The following is a 16,683-nucleotide window of genomic DNA, read 5'->3' as shown; positions in this document are numbered from 1 at the left end:
AACCCCTTTTCCGAAACCTTTGCCTAGACAGTTGGTGGAGACATCAGCAACATGGCTTGTTCAGCTGTTATCCTGGCCGATCCATCGTTCAGGCTGTTTCATGGAAAATGTCCTTGGAGTGTAGCAGGGAGGAACTTAGCTGAGGTCCCTTAGGGACCAGGAGCACACCCCTTTTGTGGAGAATAGTTGGCTGCTAAAAGCGCCTCCCTCTTTATGTGTCCGTTGATGATTTCTGCACTGCATTTCTACCACTTTTTGTCCGAGAGCTGAAGCGACTTCGCAGCATATGGAAGCGTGGGTTCCCCACCCTGGTCCCTTTAAAGGTTGCCTGGGATGGCTCAGAAGACCCCGAAGGGCAACCTTTGTCTGGTGCTGCACTAAGACTCCTGATGGACGCCCCATTTCATGAAGGGGGGAGAGGGGGGTTGATTTCCATAATAGCACAAGGGCTAATTGAGGAGATTCACTTCGCCGTAATGGCCACAGATGAGCCTTCCCATCGCGTGAGATGACATTTTTGGATGGATTAAACGGAGGGCGCCCTCTTTGATCCACGCGTATGTGCCAATCTCCTTTCTTTAAGGGAAAAGCATTGCATCGATGGATCGCATAAAAGCATCCTTCTCTCGGAAGCGTGCAATTTGATCCGTCTGCCCTGCCCTGGCCGATAGCGACTAATTTGCTGCTGGAAAGCTTTGGGTGGAGAACTAAAAATACCTTTGGCGCTCCAGCTCCACGAATGTGATGGAGAAGGAGGGCAAGCCTGGCACTTCAGATGCAGGCAGAAGCTGCAGCCGGAGGGACGAGGGGGTGGCGTCTTGACATTTGTTCCCGGTAGCGCAGAAGACATTTTGCCATTGCTCACTTCCTGAAGCGTTTCCGCTTCGTTTCTGTTGCAATCGTGAGCTGAATGAGATCCGTTTAGACCAGTGTTTCTCAACCTTGGCAACTTTAAGACATGTCAACTTCAACTCCCAGAATTCCCCAGGATCTGGCCTCTCTAGAGAATAGACTCTCTGGTTGCTGGAGGTTAGTGGGCTCGTTCACCCAATGCTTTAAGCCAGTGTTTCTCAACCTTGGCAACTTGAAGATCAAGATGCTGGCTGGGGAATTCTGGGAGTTGAAGTCCACGCATCTTCAAGTTGCCGAGGTTGAGAAACACTAGTTTAGACAAAGGATGTCCTGTGAAAGGCCCCGAAGCCTTCCCAAGAGCTGTGGGGAGAATGGAAAGCAGGCAGCTCTGCGGATGATCCTGACAAACGTCACTGCAGGCTGAGAATTCTCCAGGGCAAGCCCCAAAGTGCTGCATTTTGTAAGGTTCCAGGGACAAGTGCTGGATAGAGCCTTTTTAAAAAAAACCCTGCATAATCGTAATTGGGCAAGGGTCATCCCCGCTATCCGCAGGCCGTGCTATTGATTTCGGATATTGAAGGGCTCGGATGACCTTGACCCCACCAGTAGCCATCTGGCTAGGGTTGGCGGGAGTCCTTGTCCAGAGCTTCACGTGTGCACCGGTTGGAAAAGGCTGGCTTGGGGCAAGTTAGCTTCCACCCTTCTTGGTCTCCTTGACGCTTTTCTTGCGTTTTTCTGCCAATATAAATCTAAGGAAGCCTGGCTAAAATAGAGCCAGAACGAGCACGTGTCTATCTCGAGCGGTCACCTCTGTTCCTTTGCAAGGGGTGGGGGGGACAGCCGCCCGGGCATTGGCACCTGTTCGCCAACAGGGAAGGAGGATTGGCTCGAGGAGAGGATTTGCACAGGATGGGCAAAACCCACTTCTTTTTGGCAAATTTATTATCCCTAAGAAACCCAAGCATCGCATTTGATCAAAGAGGAGAGAAGCAAACAGGCACCAGCCAGGTGGCAAATGGGTGGTCTCTCTCTGCTGCATCTGATGAAGCCTCTTCCCGAGTTGCATGAAGTGGCATCAAAATGTTCAGGCCCCTTCGCCAAATGAACCCCTCTCCTTTTTCGTAGGAGATTATTTTAATCGTAGCCATAAGAGCATGGTATTATTGCTCTGCACTTTGTTGATTTAATGTGGCTTCATCAATGTGCCAATGCGCTTTACAAAAAAAAGTAGAGCACAGTTCCCTGCCCCGAGGAGGACACAGTTCCAGAAACCAGAGAAGGAAAGAAAACCAATGGAGGCAGAGCAATTACAGCCAGGATATGTATTTCTTTGGGGTAGACACAGAGGGGCCTCACGGCATCAAATTGCAGAATGTGCATTGGGGCCACCATTGTAGCCTCCTGGCCCAAGGTTGGGACTACAAGTCCCATCCCCTACATCAAGTTAGGTGACTGGAGACCTGCTGCGTCAGACCAAGATGGCACCACACGGTCCAGGATGGTGTTTCTCGCGGGAGCTGCCCACGTTCCTCTGAGGAACGTGGTCTGGGGTCTCTCACTGTCCAGCTTCCTCCCTCCCCCTGACAACCCTCAGTATGGCCTTGGTGCCCCAAACCGCAGGGGCCTTTCCCGGTGGGTCTGACAGGACATGTGATCTTCTCTGTACCCCATCAGGAAAAAGCGAAGGTGAGCCAGCCCTTGGACTACGAGAATGTAATCAGCCAGCGAAAAGCGCAGATCTACAGCGATCCCTTCCGCGAGCTCCTCATGTTCCCCATGGAAGATGCCTCGGTGAGTCGTTTTCCAGCGCTGGGGGTGTTGGGCGGGTGCTCTCCACCAGCTCTTCTCTGGGGGACCCTGTCAGGCTGTAATATCTTCACCTTGCTCTTCTGCGCAACATAAATCAATGCTTCTGAAAGGACGGACCAGGATAAACAGCACGCATGAATATGGTTGTCCTGGAACGTTGAAAACGGGCTGTGGCGGTAGCTCAGAAGGATCCCACGGATAAGCCGTAGAAGGCTCTTGGGGCAGAGATGTTTTCAATGACCTTCCTTTAGGAGGTACTGGAATGCCTCGGGGCCATCCCCAAGGAGGTCCTGTCCGTTCCAAACATAAGGCATGGTCAGAAGCTGGATCTGTCCTCCCAGGGACTGTTAGGGGCTTCTGAAAAGCCCAGCTCAAGGCAGGAGGGGAAGGGCACCCCCCCCCGCTGGGTCTTCGGTCATTCTGGAACCACAGCCCATCTTTCCTTCCAGCTCTCGGTTATCGGTCGCCAGAGGAGAACCGTCCGTTCCTCAGTGCCAGAAGATGCTTTGAAACAGGCCCAGAGTCTCTTTGTCCAAGAGGTGAGACCCCGACTCTCTGCTTTGGGGAAACCTAGACGAGATTTGTCATGGCCAGAAGCCGCTCGCAGGGTGGAAGCGGGACCGCCAGACTTGAGACAATGACGCGAAACAAGCGGGACGCCTCTAATTTGTGGGTGGGTGGAGAGGTTTTCTTTGTCCTGCATTTCTGAGGATTTTGAAGGGTTTTCTTTGCTTCCTCAAAGCCACATTAAGCCTAGTTGCAGATGTGCAGTTTCCAGATGTATGTCTCCAAACGGCTGGGAATGGTGCCAGTGATTTTTGACTATCGTGCCCTCAAAATTAGCATGGGTAGAGAGGAGACCAGAGCCACAGAAACGGAGCTGTGGATCAACAGCCCTTCTTGTAAATTTTAAGTTCTCGTTCATTTTCCCTTGTCGCATAGCTTTTTTCACTTCAGTGCCCTCTGGAAGGGATGCTTGAAATCTCCCATCGCCCACCAGCCAGTACCAGCCAGCCTGGCTGGAGAAGGATGATGGGAGTTGTAGTTAGTCTATCTTGGAGGAAGCACCAAGTTGGGCGAGGCTGTTTCAACTCGCCAGCGTTTTCAGAAGAGGAAGCAAGTCACTCATTTCATTTTTTAAAAAAATCCCTCCCTTGCATAACTCTCAGGGCAAAAACAAACCCAAACAACCACAGTTATTCTGGGGTGACAGCATTTGCGTGATTTTATAATACCTTTCCTGTGCTGTTTTTAAAGGTACCTCGTTATTTTTACTGTTTTAAGGGACTGCCCAGCTAAGAGACTCGAATATTCAAATGCCACTGGAGATCCTGTCTAAAAATAGGCATCAAAAGAGAGGGATCCAGAGCTTTAAATCATTTTTGCAAGTCCCAGGACCGTAAACCAGAGAATAACCTTGGCAAACTCTTCCAGCCCAATCCCCCATCCCAGGAGGGCCTCTCCGGCTGTTCAGAGACAAGGCCGCCGTCTCCTCTTCCCCAGAGATCCAGCAGTTGGGGCGGGGACCGTCTGTCTGCCAAACAGCCAAAGTCTGAAGGGGGTGGGCAGGGTGGCATCCAGCGGTGGAGAATGCCAAACACACACCATTTCTCTGCATCTAAATGAATTTGCATTCTCTGGTTCCACTTCACCTGAGTTTTGCTGCTGTTTCTGTTTGCACAAATGCATTTGAACAAGCTGGGTTTAATTGTCTTTTCAGTGCATTAAAGCATATAGCTCAGACTGGTATGTCGTGAACTACAAATACGATGAATATTCTGGTGATTTCCGAATATTACCATGGTAAGTGGTTCTTCCCCCCAGCTTCTCCAGGGGCGTGCATTTCTGGCATGCTCAGTCTTGTATGTTGGGCAGGTTTTTAAAATGCTACGTTTTGCACAGTCAAGCAAGTGTGTTATCTTGGATGGTGAGAATGCCTCGGCCTCCTAGAATCTCCTAGTGATTTAGTTAAACAATTAAGGGTTTAGCATAACATGTGGACCACCCAGTAACTGGGCTTGGGGGAGGAATCCTTGGGCAGGATTCCTTAAAGTCATGGTGCCCTGTGGGTGAGTTGGCCCCCCAGAGGAGTTTTCAGGGACCCCTTCATTTGTTAATTATTAGTATCATTTTTTATTTAATTATGGTGTCATTTGAGTAAAACAAGTTGTCTTTTCTTAGCAAATCCTTCAGGCCAGACAAGACCCCAAACCACGTCTTTGAAATTGATGAAGACTTTGAAAAAGATGAGGTAAGAGGACAAGCAAGAGATTCTGACTGGGTGCAACAGGAGCCCGCCATGCAGCCTCCTTCGCGCAATGCGCTCCAGTGCGCTGAATTGGGGGGTCCTCCTCCCTTCTTTCTACAAGTTTCTCCTGGCAGGGAGGGGACCCTTGTCTGATTCCCACGTTGCACATTGCTATAAACCCTGGTTTTAACGACTGTGGCTGAGTTCCACAGCGCTCGTGACAGTTTGAAGAGCCAGCGGCTCTTATCTTTTGCTCTCGCCCAAGCGAAGACCATTTCTGAGAAGTGTTCGTGTTTCAGAGGCTGGACGTGCGCTGAGAGGAAAAGGGCTTGGTGGTCGGTGCAGAACACGGGGCTTGAGATTGCTGAGGGGAAGCTAATGGAGAGGATGCCAGATGGGGCCTTCCTCCGCCTGGGGGTCCTCTTCGGGGAGGGGCTGTTCCTCCCGTCCCCCAGGGATTTTCTTCCACGTCAGCCTGGCTTGGAAATGAAAGTGGCCCCAACTAGGAATTAAATCAGGGAATGGGAAAGTGTTTCTTTGGCAGGAGGGATGGGTGGGCACAGGAAGGATGAAGTACCCCCCACGGCAAATTTTCTTTTGAATTCAGGATATTTGAGGAAACGGGGGAACGGTTATGTTTTCCGGAATAACCATTAAGCCTCATTTAGAAGATGGAGCTCACCATGTGGAGATGGTGAAAGAAGGAGAGACAGTTTGCCAACCCTGAAAATAAAGTTGCTGTTTTGCTTTCAGCACTCTTAAGAAGAGCCCTGCTTCTGGCCTGCCTCTTGCAGTTGTCTGCCTTGTGGCTTTCAAATCTAATTTTTAGCTTGAGTCATGTGCTGGCTGCAAACCCAGCCTTATGCAGGGGACATGTGTGGGAGCGGAGGCAGACAAAGGCACCCGCAACACCGACACAGTAGAAAATGGTCTTGCGGTGCATGAAAGGGAGGCTGTTTCATTAGAAGGGTTCACGACAAGAGAAGGTCTGAAGCAGCCACAAGGTCCTCCTCACCCTCTGGAGCTTTGGGTGTGGCACGCCTTGTTCTCTTGTGTGACCAGGTGTTGATCTGGGTAGTCGACAACTCCTTGGGCGAAGGAGCAGAACTGGATTGTGGAGCAGACGAGGATTGTCAACACAAATTAACAAAAGGAGCTCATATCTCCAGGGCAGCTGGAGTCACTGATTTTTAAATGCCAGTCGCAGGGAGCCAGTCCAGCTACAGATGCTGCCTTCAGGGCATTTGCGAGATCAGTGAAAGACCAAAAGCCTCCTCCCCCAAAAGGGAGGAGAACGTGGCTGGGCAGCATCCAGTCAGGTCACAATTTGGGTAGGTTCAGGCTTCAAGCTGTTGCATTCCAGGAACCAGCTCTTAGGTGACACCCCAAAGGGCACCTGGAATGAGACCTTTCATCCCCCCTAAATATTGGGGTTGCTTGAGCACCACCCTAGAAGAAAGAACCCAGGGAACTAGCAAAACCTACAGGGAATGGCTGAGGGGTGATGATGATGTTGCTGTTGTTTATAGGTTTCTTCAGTTGGACCCCTTCCACTGTATCTCTTGGCTTTCTTCCACACGAGAGGCCTTTCTTTCTTGCCGTCTTATGTTCTTGAAGCAGCCTTCTCTCCTCACTCTAGCTTTCCCTCCATTTCGGAATCAGGCCCAAGCTCCTTCCTTTGGCTTCGTCTCCCCTTCATCTCTCTACTCATGTCCTAACGCATCCTGTTCTATGATCACCATCTCCATCACCCCCAGCCATCCAAACAGCTCTGTTCCTTGAGACAGCTCTGCTTTCTCCCTTGCTGCCATTATGCCTGGAACCTTTCTGAGAAGGCCTCCCCAATGCCACCCTGCCTTTGTATCCCCACCTTTCCCACAAAGTTGCAGTCCACACATGCCTGATTGAAATAGGAGACGTTTGCGGGTCTAAGCCTTCATTGAGTTATTCCTTGGTTCCCTTTCCTTGTGATAATTTTAGGTCTTCTGTCTTCCAGGATGCTTCTTCACTATGCTCCCAGAAGGGTGGTGTGATCAGGCAAGGCTGGTTGTACAAGGCCAATGTCAACAGTACAATCACAGTGACCATGAAAGTAAGAGACTCATTGGACAATGTTGTGCCTGGCTGAGGACTTTGCTTTCATTTTGCAGGGAGAAAGAAGACTGGGTTACAAGGAACTAGGTTTGTTTGGGTGTTTGGGTGGGAACGCTGCTTCAGTAATTGCTGGAGGAGCTTGCCTGCTTGAAAATGGATGAAGTTAGAAGCACAGAACATGGATCACTGATGGTCTGTGGTCCATCCTTGAGAATCACTGTCATAGATACTGTATCTCAGCTGTGGCTGTTTTACTTCTATATCCCCCTGCACAGAAAATGCCACAATTGCTGATTTTAACTGACTTTGCATGAAGTCCAAGGTTTTGAAACTGTATCTTGAGTAGAAATGAGTAGAATGAGTTCTAACTGGAGCAGAATTCATACGGGAAGATCAGTGTACTCGTAGAGTGACTTTTTTCTTTTTCGGAATAGGTGTTCAAGAGAAGGTACTTCTACTTGACACAACTTCCTGATGGTTCTTACATCCTCAATTCCTACAAAGATGAGAAAATTTCCAAGGAATCCAAAGGTTGTATCTTCCTGGATTCTTGCATAGATGTTGTGCAGGTAAGGACTTGTAAAAGATTTTGCTAGAGAACTTGTAAGCCCAGAGGGCAGATTAATGCTAGAGAGGATCCAGTGTGTATCTACAGTACATCTTTGTCTGTCTTCTAACAGTTCGTTTATTTCTCCCCAGTTATTGGGAAATATTTTTAACCAAAGTTCAAGCAGAGGAAAGCAAGAACAAAGTAGTGGGCAACGCTCAGCTCTCTTTATGAACCAGTATTATGTAGGTTCTCAGCCTCCCCAAAGTATAGCTACTCTTTTTCTCTTTCTTAGTTTTTATTTTACTTGGGGCTGGGAATCGCCACGGTGTTTTGTTTCGTTACTGTATATTTTGAAAAATGAACAAAACAAGTTGACTAAAACTCAGAATGGCTGAGATCTCAATATCTCAAATATTTTCTCTTTCCACGTTAATCTGCAAGGAAGGCCAGCCTTGTCTCTGATTTGGTTCCTTGGAAGTTGTTCCAAGAGGAGAGGCAGGACTCTCCCCAGGGAAATGGAAGGAGATGTTGTTGCTCGAGGAAGGGTTAATCAGAAGTCAGGTTCTTCTACTAGTCCTCCCAGCATTTAAGACTTACAGCGTGGCTGAGGGCTTCTCTGAACAACCAATGCCCCCAAAACGTTTCAGGAGGAAGGTAGCTTATTAAACCGAAAGGTTATGCCCACACTTTCTCCTCCCTGTGCTCGTCTGTTCCAACCTGTGGAACCCCCCCCCCTTTATCTCGAAAGGGACTTTTGTCACCGGTTGAGCACATCAGGGGAAAGTGGGCTACAATGATGCGTCTTCCCTTGGCCTAAAGAAGTCCTCTGTGCTTCTTCCTGCAGTGCCCTAAGATGCGGCGGAACGCCTTTGAGCTGAAGATGCTGGATAAGTACAGCCACTACCTGGCAGCGGAAAGCGAGTCCGAGATGGAGGACTGGCTGGGCACTCTGCGGAAGGTCATCCAGGCCAACACGGAAAGCCTGGGGCAGGAGAAGAAGGAGGCGGTGGAATTCGTGCCCGGTGAGTGTGTGCGATGGAGGCAGGGTCTTGATGCAACTGCACCCACACCCACATACACACTGTAGGGAGCCAGGAAGATGACAGTTGATGGAGACACGCAGGAACCATTGCGTAGACAAAAGGGGCTGGAACATTTTTTAAGTGCTGACAAACGAGAGAACGTTTGGAAACAGCTCAGACAGACACCTCCATAATTCATTGAACCACAAGAGTATTTCTCAACCATGTCAACTCCCAGAATTCCCCAGCCAGTGTGCTTTAAGATGGGTGATCCCCAAGATCCCAGAATTCTGAGAGTTGAAGTCCACACATCTTAAACGTTGCCGCAGTTGAGAAACACTGAACTATAAGGAGGAGGAGGAGATCCAGCACAGACTGGCAAGATTCAGTTATTGTAGCCCATCTCAATCAAAGTGGTTTTAGCCTTCCTAGAAGTTGATTTCCTGGTCTGGTCCATCTAGTGGGGCTGACACACACACACACACATACCTCTTTTGTGCTGGGGCATCCCCCTTGAGGGGTTTTACGGATTCAGATGGCCAGCTCCTGCCAAGTGAGATGCTCACGCTGGACCCAAGGCACCACTGCCTGCTTCAGATCTGGTCCTGTCTGTACGCTTCTCCTTCAAATCCCCCAACGCCCAAGGCCTGCTTAAGATAAACTTTCCCAAGGTCTTTTGAAGTTCAGCAGAGCATCACGCAGAGAACTCCACAGCTCTTCCTCCCTGACTTAAACGCGTTTGCTCCTGCATCGATTCTTCCTCCCCTTGGCCTCTTTGGGATTGTGGGGGCACAGCTGTGCTGTATCCAGAGCAATTCTCTGAGCAGAGAACAGTGATGCTGAAGGAAAAGGCGGTGTTGCCTGAGCCTCCCCAGCCTGTGTTGTGCGTGTGAGTTCCCGGATCGTGATCCTGGTGGTTAGACAAGGAGTTCCTGGCCAGCTTCCACGCACCTCCTCCCAATTTCCCAGGTGTTCCAGAGGAAACCATGGCCTCTTCTGGCCAGGCACCTCTGCAACATCTGCTTTTTGTGACTTTACAGATGATGAGTCTAGCAGCCACGGAAAGTTGGAGAACATCTTGGAAAGTTTAGGAAGAAGCTTGCATCCGGAGCTCATGAAGGTAATTTCGGCTTCGGCGTTTTCTGCAAGGGACCAGAGAAAGGGCTGGATTAGGCAGAAGGTGCAACAGCCCCATCTCACTCTTTCAAGTCCAGCACAAGTCTTCCACGAGCTCTCACCCACCCGCCTTTCAGCAGCAAGAGCTAGAACTGTGGCCTGTTTTAGAAGTGGGCTAAACTGCAAAGAGGGAGAATTGTTTTGGCATCCTTATTAGGAGTTCAGCTGGTAGGTTTGGCGATCCTGACTGAGCATGTATAAACACACAGGTGCGCACATCCATCATTCCAAACTTCTCTATCTGAAAACAGAAAAAGTTTTCTCTGCGTAGACTTTGTCTACATTGCCAAAGAAGTTGAAACTCAAATACTTCAACGAGAGCTTTCCGTCCTACCATATTTTGACTGATTGTTTTACTGGATTTATGTACTGGATTTATAAGTCCACCCAACTCAAACAGTATGACACTGTTTTATTCTTATTAACACATTCACTTCTGTACATAGTATTATTTTTAGGGTTCAGGTCATTGCATGTTTTGTCTGACCAATAGGCCAGCCTTATTCTCATTATACAAGTAGTCCTTGGTTAATGACGGTAAGTGGGACGGAAATTTCTGTCACTGAGCAATGCAGTTATGAAGCTTGACGTCACGTGACCACACCACGTAGTGACAGCAATCCCAGCAGTCCCTATTGCTGTCGTTAATCAAATCCCACTGGTCGTTAGGCGAGGACCCACCCCGATGCAAGCCTTTCCCAGCTTGGTCCCTCCCAGTCCCAAGCCTCGGTTCTTCTAAGGTAAGGGATTGCCTCCACCTCCCCCCACCTGCCTGTCTCCCCCCATCTCTGCCCTTTTGGCTGCCTAGTACCCTGCCTTGCGGGGCAGCAAGCAGCCCCAGAACTGCATGGCTCTAGGGATGCTTGCCACACTGTGGCTCAGGAGCTTCTTGGCCCAGCGCAGCTCTGGGGCTGCAAGGACTTCTGAGCCCCTGTGGGAAGCCGCAGCTGCCCCAAGAAGCCCCAGCTGCCCCAGCACCACGGCGCAAAGCCTCAGCCACAGCCACCCTCACCACCTTGTGCTCCGTGGCCCCTGCCGCCCCGCCCTCCGGTCCCCCAGCTGACCTTCGCCGTCTTCTGGTTCCCACTGCTGACGAGGCATGCCCAGCCTGGCCTTTCGCAAGGCAGCTGCTGGCCACGTGAGGCCGTCTTCCCCAGGTCTCCCCCAGAAGATACGCCTCGTGCGGCCAGCAGCTGCTTCACGAAGGGCCAGACTTGGCGCACCTCAGCAGCAGCAGGCACAAGGAGATGGGGAAGGTCAGCTGGGGGCGGCAGAGCACAGGGTGGCCAAAAGGGCAGAGATGGAGGGGAGAAAGGTGGGTTGGGGGAGTTGAAGCACCCCTGTGGTGGGAAGTGCAAGCAGCTTGCCAAGCGCCTGAATTTTGATCACATGACTGCAGGGCAGGGCGCTGCAACCGCTGTAACTCTGGGGACTGGACATAAGTATCATTCGTTCAGTACCACTGTAACTTCAGACAGTCACTGAACAAACGGTCGTAACTTGGAGACCACCTATATTGCAGGAGTAAGGAAAAGATCCAGAGTTGGGGACTCACTTTAAGCCCTCCCAGTCTGCTCATGGGAGGTGGATTTGAAGCAGGGGCTTCTGGGTACACAGTCTTTTAACCACACCAGCTACTGGTGTGTGTTAACCTTGGTGAGCTTTGCAGCACGGCAGTGTGAAGAGCCTTATTCATGCTGGTGCCACTTTTTATCATGACCTCATCTTCACAGCTCTATTGTGGAGAAGGCTTCAGGCATGTCTCCCATGCCTAGCTTGACGCCATCCTCAGGTTCCAAAAATTGGTCCTGGTGCCGCCTTCACCTGCTCAACCTTGTAAAAGCCAACAAAGACAAGAGTTGGACAAGTGGGGGGCACCAAACCCCCCCACAGCCCTCCCAGGAAGGTGGAACCAGGGACAACAGAGGCTTATCACCAAGGTTCAGATGACATCTCCCGTTGTTTGTTGGCCTGAAATGGTGCTAACAGGCTCCTGATTTTCAGAGCTGGGGAAACTGCTTGAGAAGGTGGAACGTCCCCTCCATCTTCGCGAAGGCCAAACGAAGGACAGCTTGTCAAATCCTCTTGGAATTTCCCAGGCCAGGAATAGACCCTATGCAAATAGCTCTGCAGTTTGCAAACCGTGGACAGCGCTGGTTTTTCTGGTTTCCGTTTTCTGGGCGTAAGGCAAGGCAGTCTGAGTTTTCTTTTTCTCTGCCGCCCTTGCCCCCCACAGGCACCGCCTGAAGTTGAGAACTTTGCTTCCCCCAGTTTCCACCCATCTCGGTCTCACAGCTGGGGGGTCTGTTCTCTTTCAGTACGGCCGAGAAACCGAACAGCTCAGCAAACTCAGCCGAAATGAAGGGAGGCAAAATCTCTTCTCCTTTGATCCAGAAGTGCAGGTAATCCTTTCGGCATTCCTGACTCTTGTTCTGGCTTCTGGATGGCAGGGACGAAACCTATTCCTTGGCGGGAGCAGCCTGACTCTCGAGTAGCTGCGTTTCCTTTATTTGTTTTAACTCACTTTCAGGTTAGCCCTTTTATTTCAAGCACGTTTAGGCTGTCTTTAAAGGCAAACACACAAATAGCTTTTGTGAGAAAATCCAGTGAGGTCTCACCCATGTGCTAGTCAAACCTTGACTTTTAATTGGCTCCCATTCTGCCAGTTGGAGATGCCAAATTTTGGAGCGATTTGATGCCTCAGAAGTCCTCCAGGCGAGGCAGTTAAGTTTTTATCAGTGTTATCTTAAGGTGACCACCTCCATAGCGATACAACTGGGGTGCATACTGATGTTGCCAGATGGCACAGCTGATGTCCTTTCTGTCCACTTATGTCATCTGTATAATGATGTTACAATGCAAACAGCATAAACAATGCCGTTTGTTTCATTAGCGTCATTCTGCAATTGATGACAAATTTTTGTATTTAATGGGGATTTGGGAGTTACAGATGTCACCTCCCTTCAGGGGTCTGTTAAAATGAGGTTTCACTTGTAGTAAAATGGCAAAAATCAGCTGAGTCAACAAAGACCTTGAGCAGAAAAGGGCTGGATTTTCACATACTATCCCAAGTGTATTTTTAAATTATTATTGTTTGTGTGTGCGTGTGTATACACACATATACACGTACACACACACACACACACAATAATTATATAAAAATAATTATAATTATTTTTTTTAAATTATATTTAAAAAATTTAAATAATTAAAAAATAATTAAATTTATATAAATTTATATTTTCACGATGGTTTGTTTTAAAAGTCACACATCTGGGCTGCCTGTAATGCTAAGTCATTTAAAACAAACCATATTACAACTTAGGGCAGTTTGTGAAATCAAACTCTGGCTGAGTTTTGCACTAATCTACACCATGATTTCACCACATTCCCTGGCTTAGAAGGAATCAAATAAACCTTGTTATGCCTTCACAATGCCAACCCAGCCAGTGTTAGGCTGGAAAAGCCAGTTTCCTGCCTGAGGACCAGATTGCGCTCTCCCTGCAACCACTCCGCCAGTTTCTAAAGAAGGAAGGAAGCAAATCTGGATGAAGGACCTGGCGCTTGCCTTATCTTCCCAAACACAGACATCACGAAGGCTCTCTTCGGTACCTCTCTGCCTGAGCCAGGTGGGAAAAGAGTCACCTCCACCCTTTTCTCTTCTAGAGGCTTGACTTCTCGGGACTAGAGGTGGACGTCCAGCCCTTTGAGGAAAGGGCCAGACCATGCTTCCTGCTCAACTGCCAGACCCTGACTTTCAACCTCCTTGCCCACCTGAATGACAGCTCCAAGGACCCACCTTCAAATGTAGGCACCCCACCCTCTCCACAGCCCCATGCAAGTTTTCGTTGTCAGGGCCTTCCTCAAATTTTTATTTAGTCGCTCCCAAAGCTAACAGAGCATTGAATTGTTTGTATCCTGCTCCTCACAATGTGTATTGATCATATGCCAACAAGTGACTGTTGACTCTTAACAACCACATAGATAGATTTTCTCCCAGGTGATCTGCCCCCAACCTGGTCCTTCAGGTCTTCCAGCAATGCACTCATTGCTGCTGCAACTGAGTCCCTCCACCTTGCTACTGATCATCCTCTCCTTCTCTTCCTTCCACCTTTCCCAGCATTAGAGCCTTCTCCTGAGAGCTGGGTCCTCATGTAATGTGTCCGCAGTAGGATAATGTGAGCCTGGTCATTGGTGCCTCAAGGGAGAACTCTGCCTTGATTTGTTCAGTGATCCATTGGTTTGCTTTCTTGGCTATCCATGGTATTCTGAGGAGTCTCCTCCAGTGCCAAAGTTCAAAGCACCCTATCCTGCTTCTTCAAAGTCCCACTTCCGTAGAATGTCAAGTTTGTAAAACAACGAAGGATCTTCTTCTGTATATGCAGGTGGAGCCATTTTTCCTCAGCCTGGCACTCTTTGATCTGAAAAGCTGCTGCAAGATCTCGGCAGACTTCCACGTGGACTTAAATTCTGGGCCTGTGCGGGAGATGCTGCGTGACCCTTCTGACCACGAGCCTGGGAACAGCCCCGTAAACAGTCCCTTCCTCCACGGAACGGCTGAATCCAGCTTGCGCTACATAAAGCAGGTGAGAGATTCTGTGGATGTGGGAAACCAGACCCCAGATTTAATAGGAATGAAGCCTCCAGAGGAAATAAGAGCTAAATCAAGCCTAACATGGAGCTGATCTACCATTTGGTTCTCATAGTAGTCAGCTGCATGCCAGAGGAAAGGTCTCCAGCAGAACACAAGGTTAAGGCACGGATCGGTTCTTGCTCCCCAACCACCGGTCTACGTTTTGGGGTTGTGGATCCAGATACTGAGCTTGTTATGATAACTGCATGCTTTTGCAAAGCCAGGGCAGGAATGGTGGTTGGAGCGGATGTCCCTGCACCTGACTGACCGGCAGGAAGGTGACTATGGGTTACACCTTGGAAGGACAGATAATGTCAGTCAGGGCTGGGGAACCTATGACAGACCGACTTTGTGGGTGACCCCCCCCTCGGGAGCCAGTAACGCGCTCTCTTAAGTAAGTAGGCCTGACCCACACCTCCAAAAATATTTTGCAATTCTCCTTTTTGTGTAGGCCTGAGCTTCTAGCTGAGACGATCTCAAATGATTGCCTTCGCGTAGTCTTGTGCCTGTGTCTACCTTTGGGGGCTTTGTAGGTTCTGATGCTCTGCTTTTCTTTTTCACAAAGGGGGTCTTTTCCGTGACAAACCCACACCCAGAAATTTTTCTCGTTGCCCGGGTGGAGAAGGTGCTGCAGGGAAGCATTACCCACAGCGTGGAGCCATATATCAAGAATTCAGACCCCGCAAAGGTACGACAGATCCCACAGGATGGGCCCGTCATACTTAGGATGAGAAAGAAGGCAACGATTGTCTTAAGGCAGGACCTCCCACCCAACAAAGCTCCTCCAGTTTGCAGTGGATCGTGAAGGGCAAGAAGCATGCTGTTGAGATAGCAACCGTGACTGAGCACAGAAGAGGCATTAATGGTTGGCTGGGTTCCAATGCTGTACCCAGCCGTTGTTTATCAGTCAGAGTGGTTGAGTTTACATACCAAAACACAGCAAGCCATAGCTTAGTGCAATGTGTGGATTTATTTATTTTGTTCATGGGCTACCTCAATAATATGACTCCTAGATCAAGCTATTAAGAGATTGAGAGTTGCGCTGGGGCCCCCGTATTCTTGCCTTGTGGGAGTTAAGGTATATAGAGTAACAGATCCTGAAGAATTAGTTTTCCAAATAAGAGAAAATGGACAATGCTGCATGTCTTGGGGTGGGGGGCAGAATGTATTGATTCAATTGCATATACCACCTTTTGCCCAGTTGTACCCTTCCTGGGTATGGAAAGGAGCAAGGTGAGGGTGGCAATTGAAGATGCGCCAGATGGTCTCAGTGCTCACCTAGAGCATTTATCTGCTCACCTTAGGAGAGCCTTAGTTCCCTGGATCTCAGGACCTGCCTTAGCTCAGTTCTCTGAGATTGGGGGCTTAGCATGCCCTGCCTGCCAACGCCCCTGGGTCTCTTTCACGTTCCGACTTCAGCTGGCTGACCCACATCTGATCTGTTTTCCCGCCTTCACAGACTGCGCAGAAGGTCCACAAGCTGGCGAAGCTGGTGTGCAGCCGCCTGGGACGGTACCGCATGCCCTTTGCTTGGGCTGCCAGGTGAGGCTGCTTCAGTGCTGTGCCAATTCCAACGTGTTGCCCTCCACGCAGGAGGAAGATGCCACGAATCAAGCCATTTACCCACAGCCACCAGGGCTAACTGCCATCCAAAAGATGGCATTTGAAGGCTCTGCATGGGAGAGACCTTCTTTTTGACCCTGTTCTTCCAGGAGACAGCTTCTTGTTTCCTTCCTCGGAAAGAAATGTCCTGGTTGAACTCTCCACCCCTGGAGGTTTGCTGGCCTTTCTGAGTGCACAGCTAGCCTGGCGTCCTCTTCCATCCAAACACATCTGTAGGGTGCCCGGTTGGGTGAAATAGCCCTGAACAGTGCTGGAGAAACGTTTTCTCTTTGGCTGGTATTTCATAAACCAACTTTCTTTGGTCAGCACATCTAAAGACACACCACCAAGTTCCCCAAGAAACGTGCCTCTCTTTTTAGCGTACGTTCTCCAGAAAATTGAGCGCACTTTGTTCTCGGCAACATCTCAGATCGTGATTTGTATTGCAGTTTTGTCAGGGCAGCCGTGTGAAAAATCCCGTTCCTTTGCCTGCAAGCCCTTCAAAACTCAGTTTGATCTCTTGGCTTGAACGGTTAAGAAGAAATAACCTGGCTAAGAAAGGTGAAAGGTGGCTTAAATCTGAGGCAGCCCCGAGTCAGTTTGTACCAACCCTTTGCATTCTGTTTCCTGACTGTGTTTCAGCACCAGCTTCCTGGCCAAAACGGCCTAATTCCTTCTGCTCTGAAAATTCAGTATT

The 16,683-nt window shown here is 49.4% G+C and overlaps 1 protein-coding gene across 2 annotated transcripts in view; it reads left to right on the top strand.

The window, feature by feature from the left end:
* DOCK11 (dedicator of cytokinesis 11) overlaps positions 1–16,683 on the top strand; it is a 67,867-nt gene that overhangs the window by 5,499 nt on the left and 45,685 nt on the right. For both annotated transcript variants that reach the window (XM_088151694.1, XM_088151693.1), the window contains exons 2-14: positions 2,527–2,643; positions 3,111–3,200; positions 4,382–4,464; positions 4,843–4,912; positions 6,906–7,001; positions 7,438–7,572; positions 8,398–8,575; positions 9,616–9,695; positions 12,070–12,153; positions 13,418–13,558; positions 14,137–14,337; positions 14,950–15,072; positions 15,844–15,926. In XM_088151694.1, coding sequence (XP_088007820.1) covers positions 2,527–2,643; positions 3,111–3,200; positions 4,382–4,464; positions 4,843–4,912; positions 6,906–7,001; positions 7,438–7,572; positions 8,398–8,575; positions 9,616–9,695; positions 12,070–12,153; positions 13,418–13,558; positions 14,137–14,337; positions 14,950–15,072; positions 15,844–15,926 — 1,481 coding nt within the window. The remainder of the gene's footprint in view (positions 1–2,526; positions 2,644–3,110; positions 3,201–4,381; positions 4,465–4,842; positions 4,913–6,905; positions 7,002–7,437; positions 7,573–8,397; positions 8,576–9,615; positions 9,696–12,069; positions 12,154–13,417; positions 13,559–14,136; positions 14,338–14,949; positions 15,073–15,843; positions 15,927–16,683) is intronic.

Source organism: Python bivittatus, unplaced genomic scaffold (assembly GCF_059951505.1).
Source record: "Python bivittatus isolate LINGU-HERP-01145 unplaced genomic scaffold, Pbiv_v1 ctg000670_np1212, whole genome shotgun sequence".
Taxonomy (NCBI): Eukaryota; Metazoa; Chordata; class Lepidosauria; order Squamata; family Pythonidae; genus Python; species Python bivittatus.
This window is presented reverse-complemented; position numbering and strand designations above follow the sequence as displayed.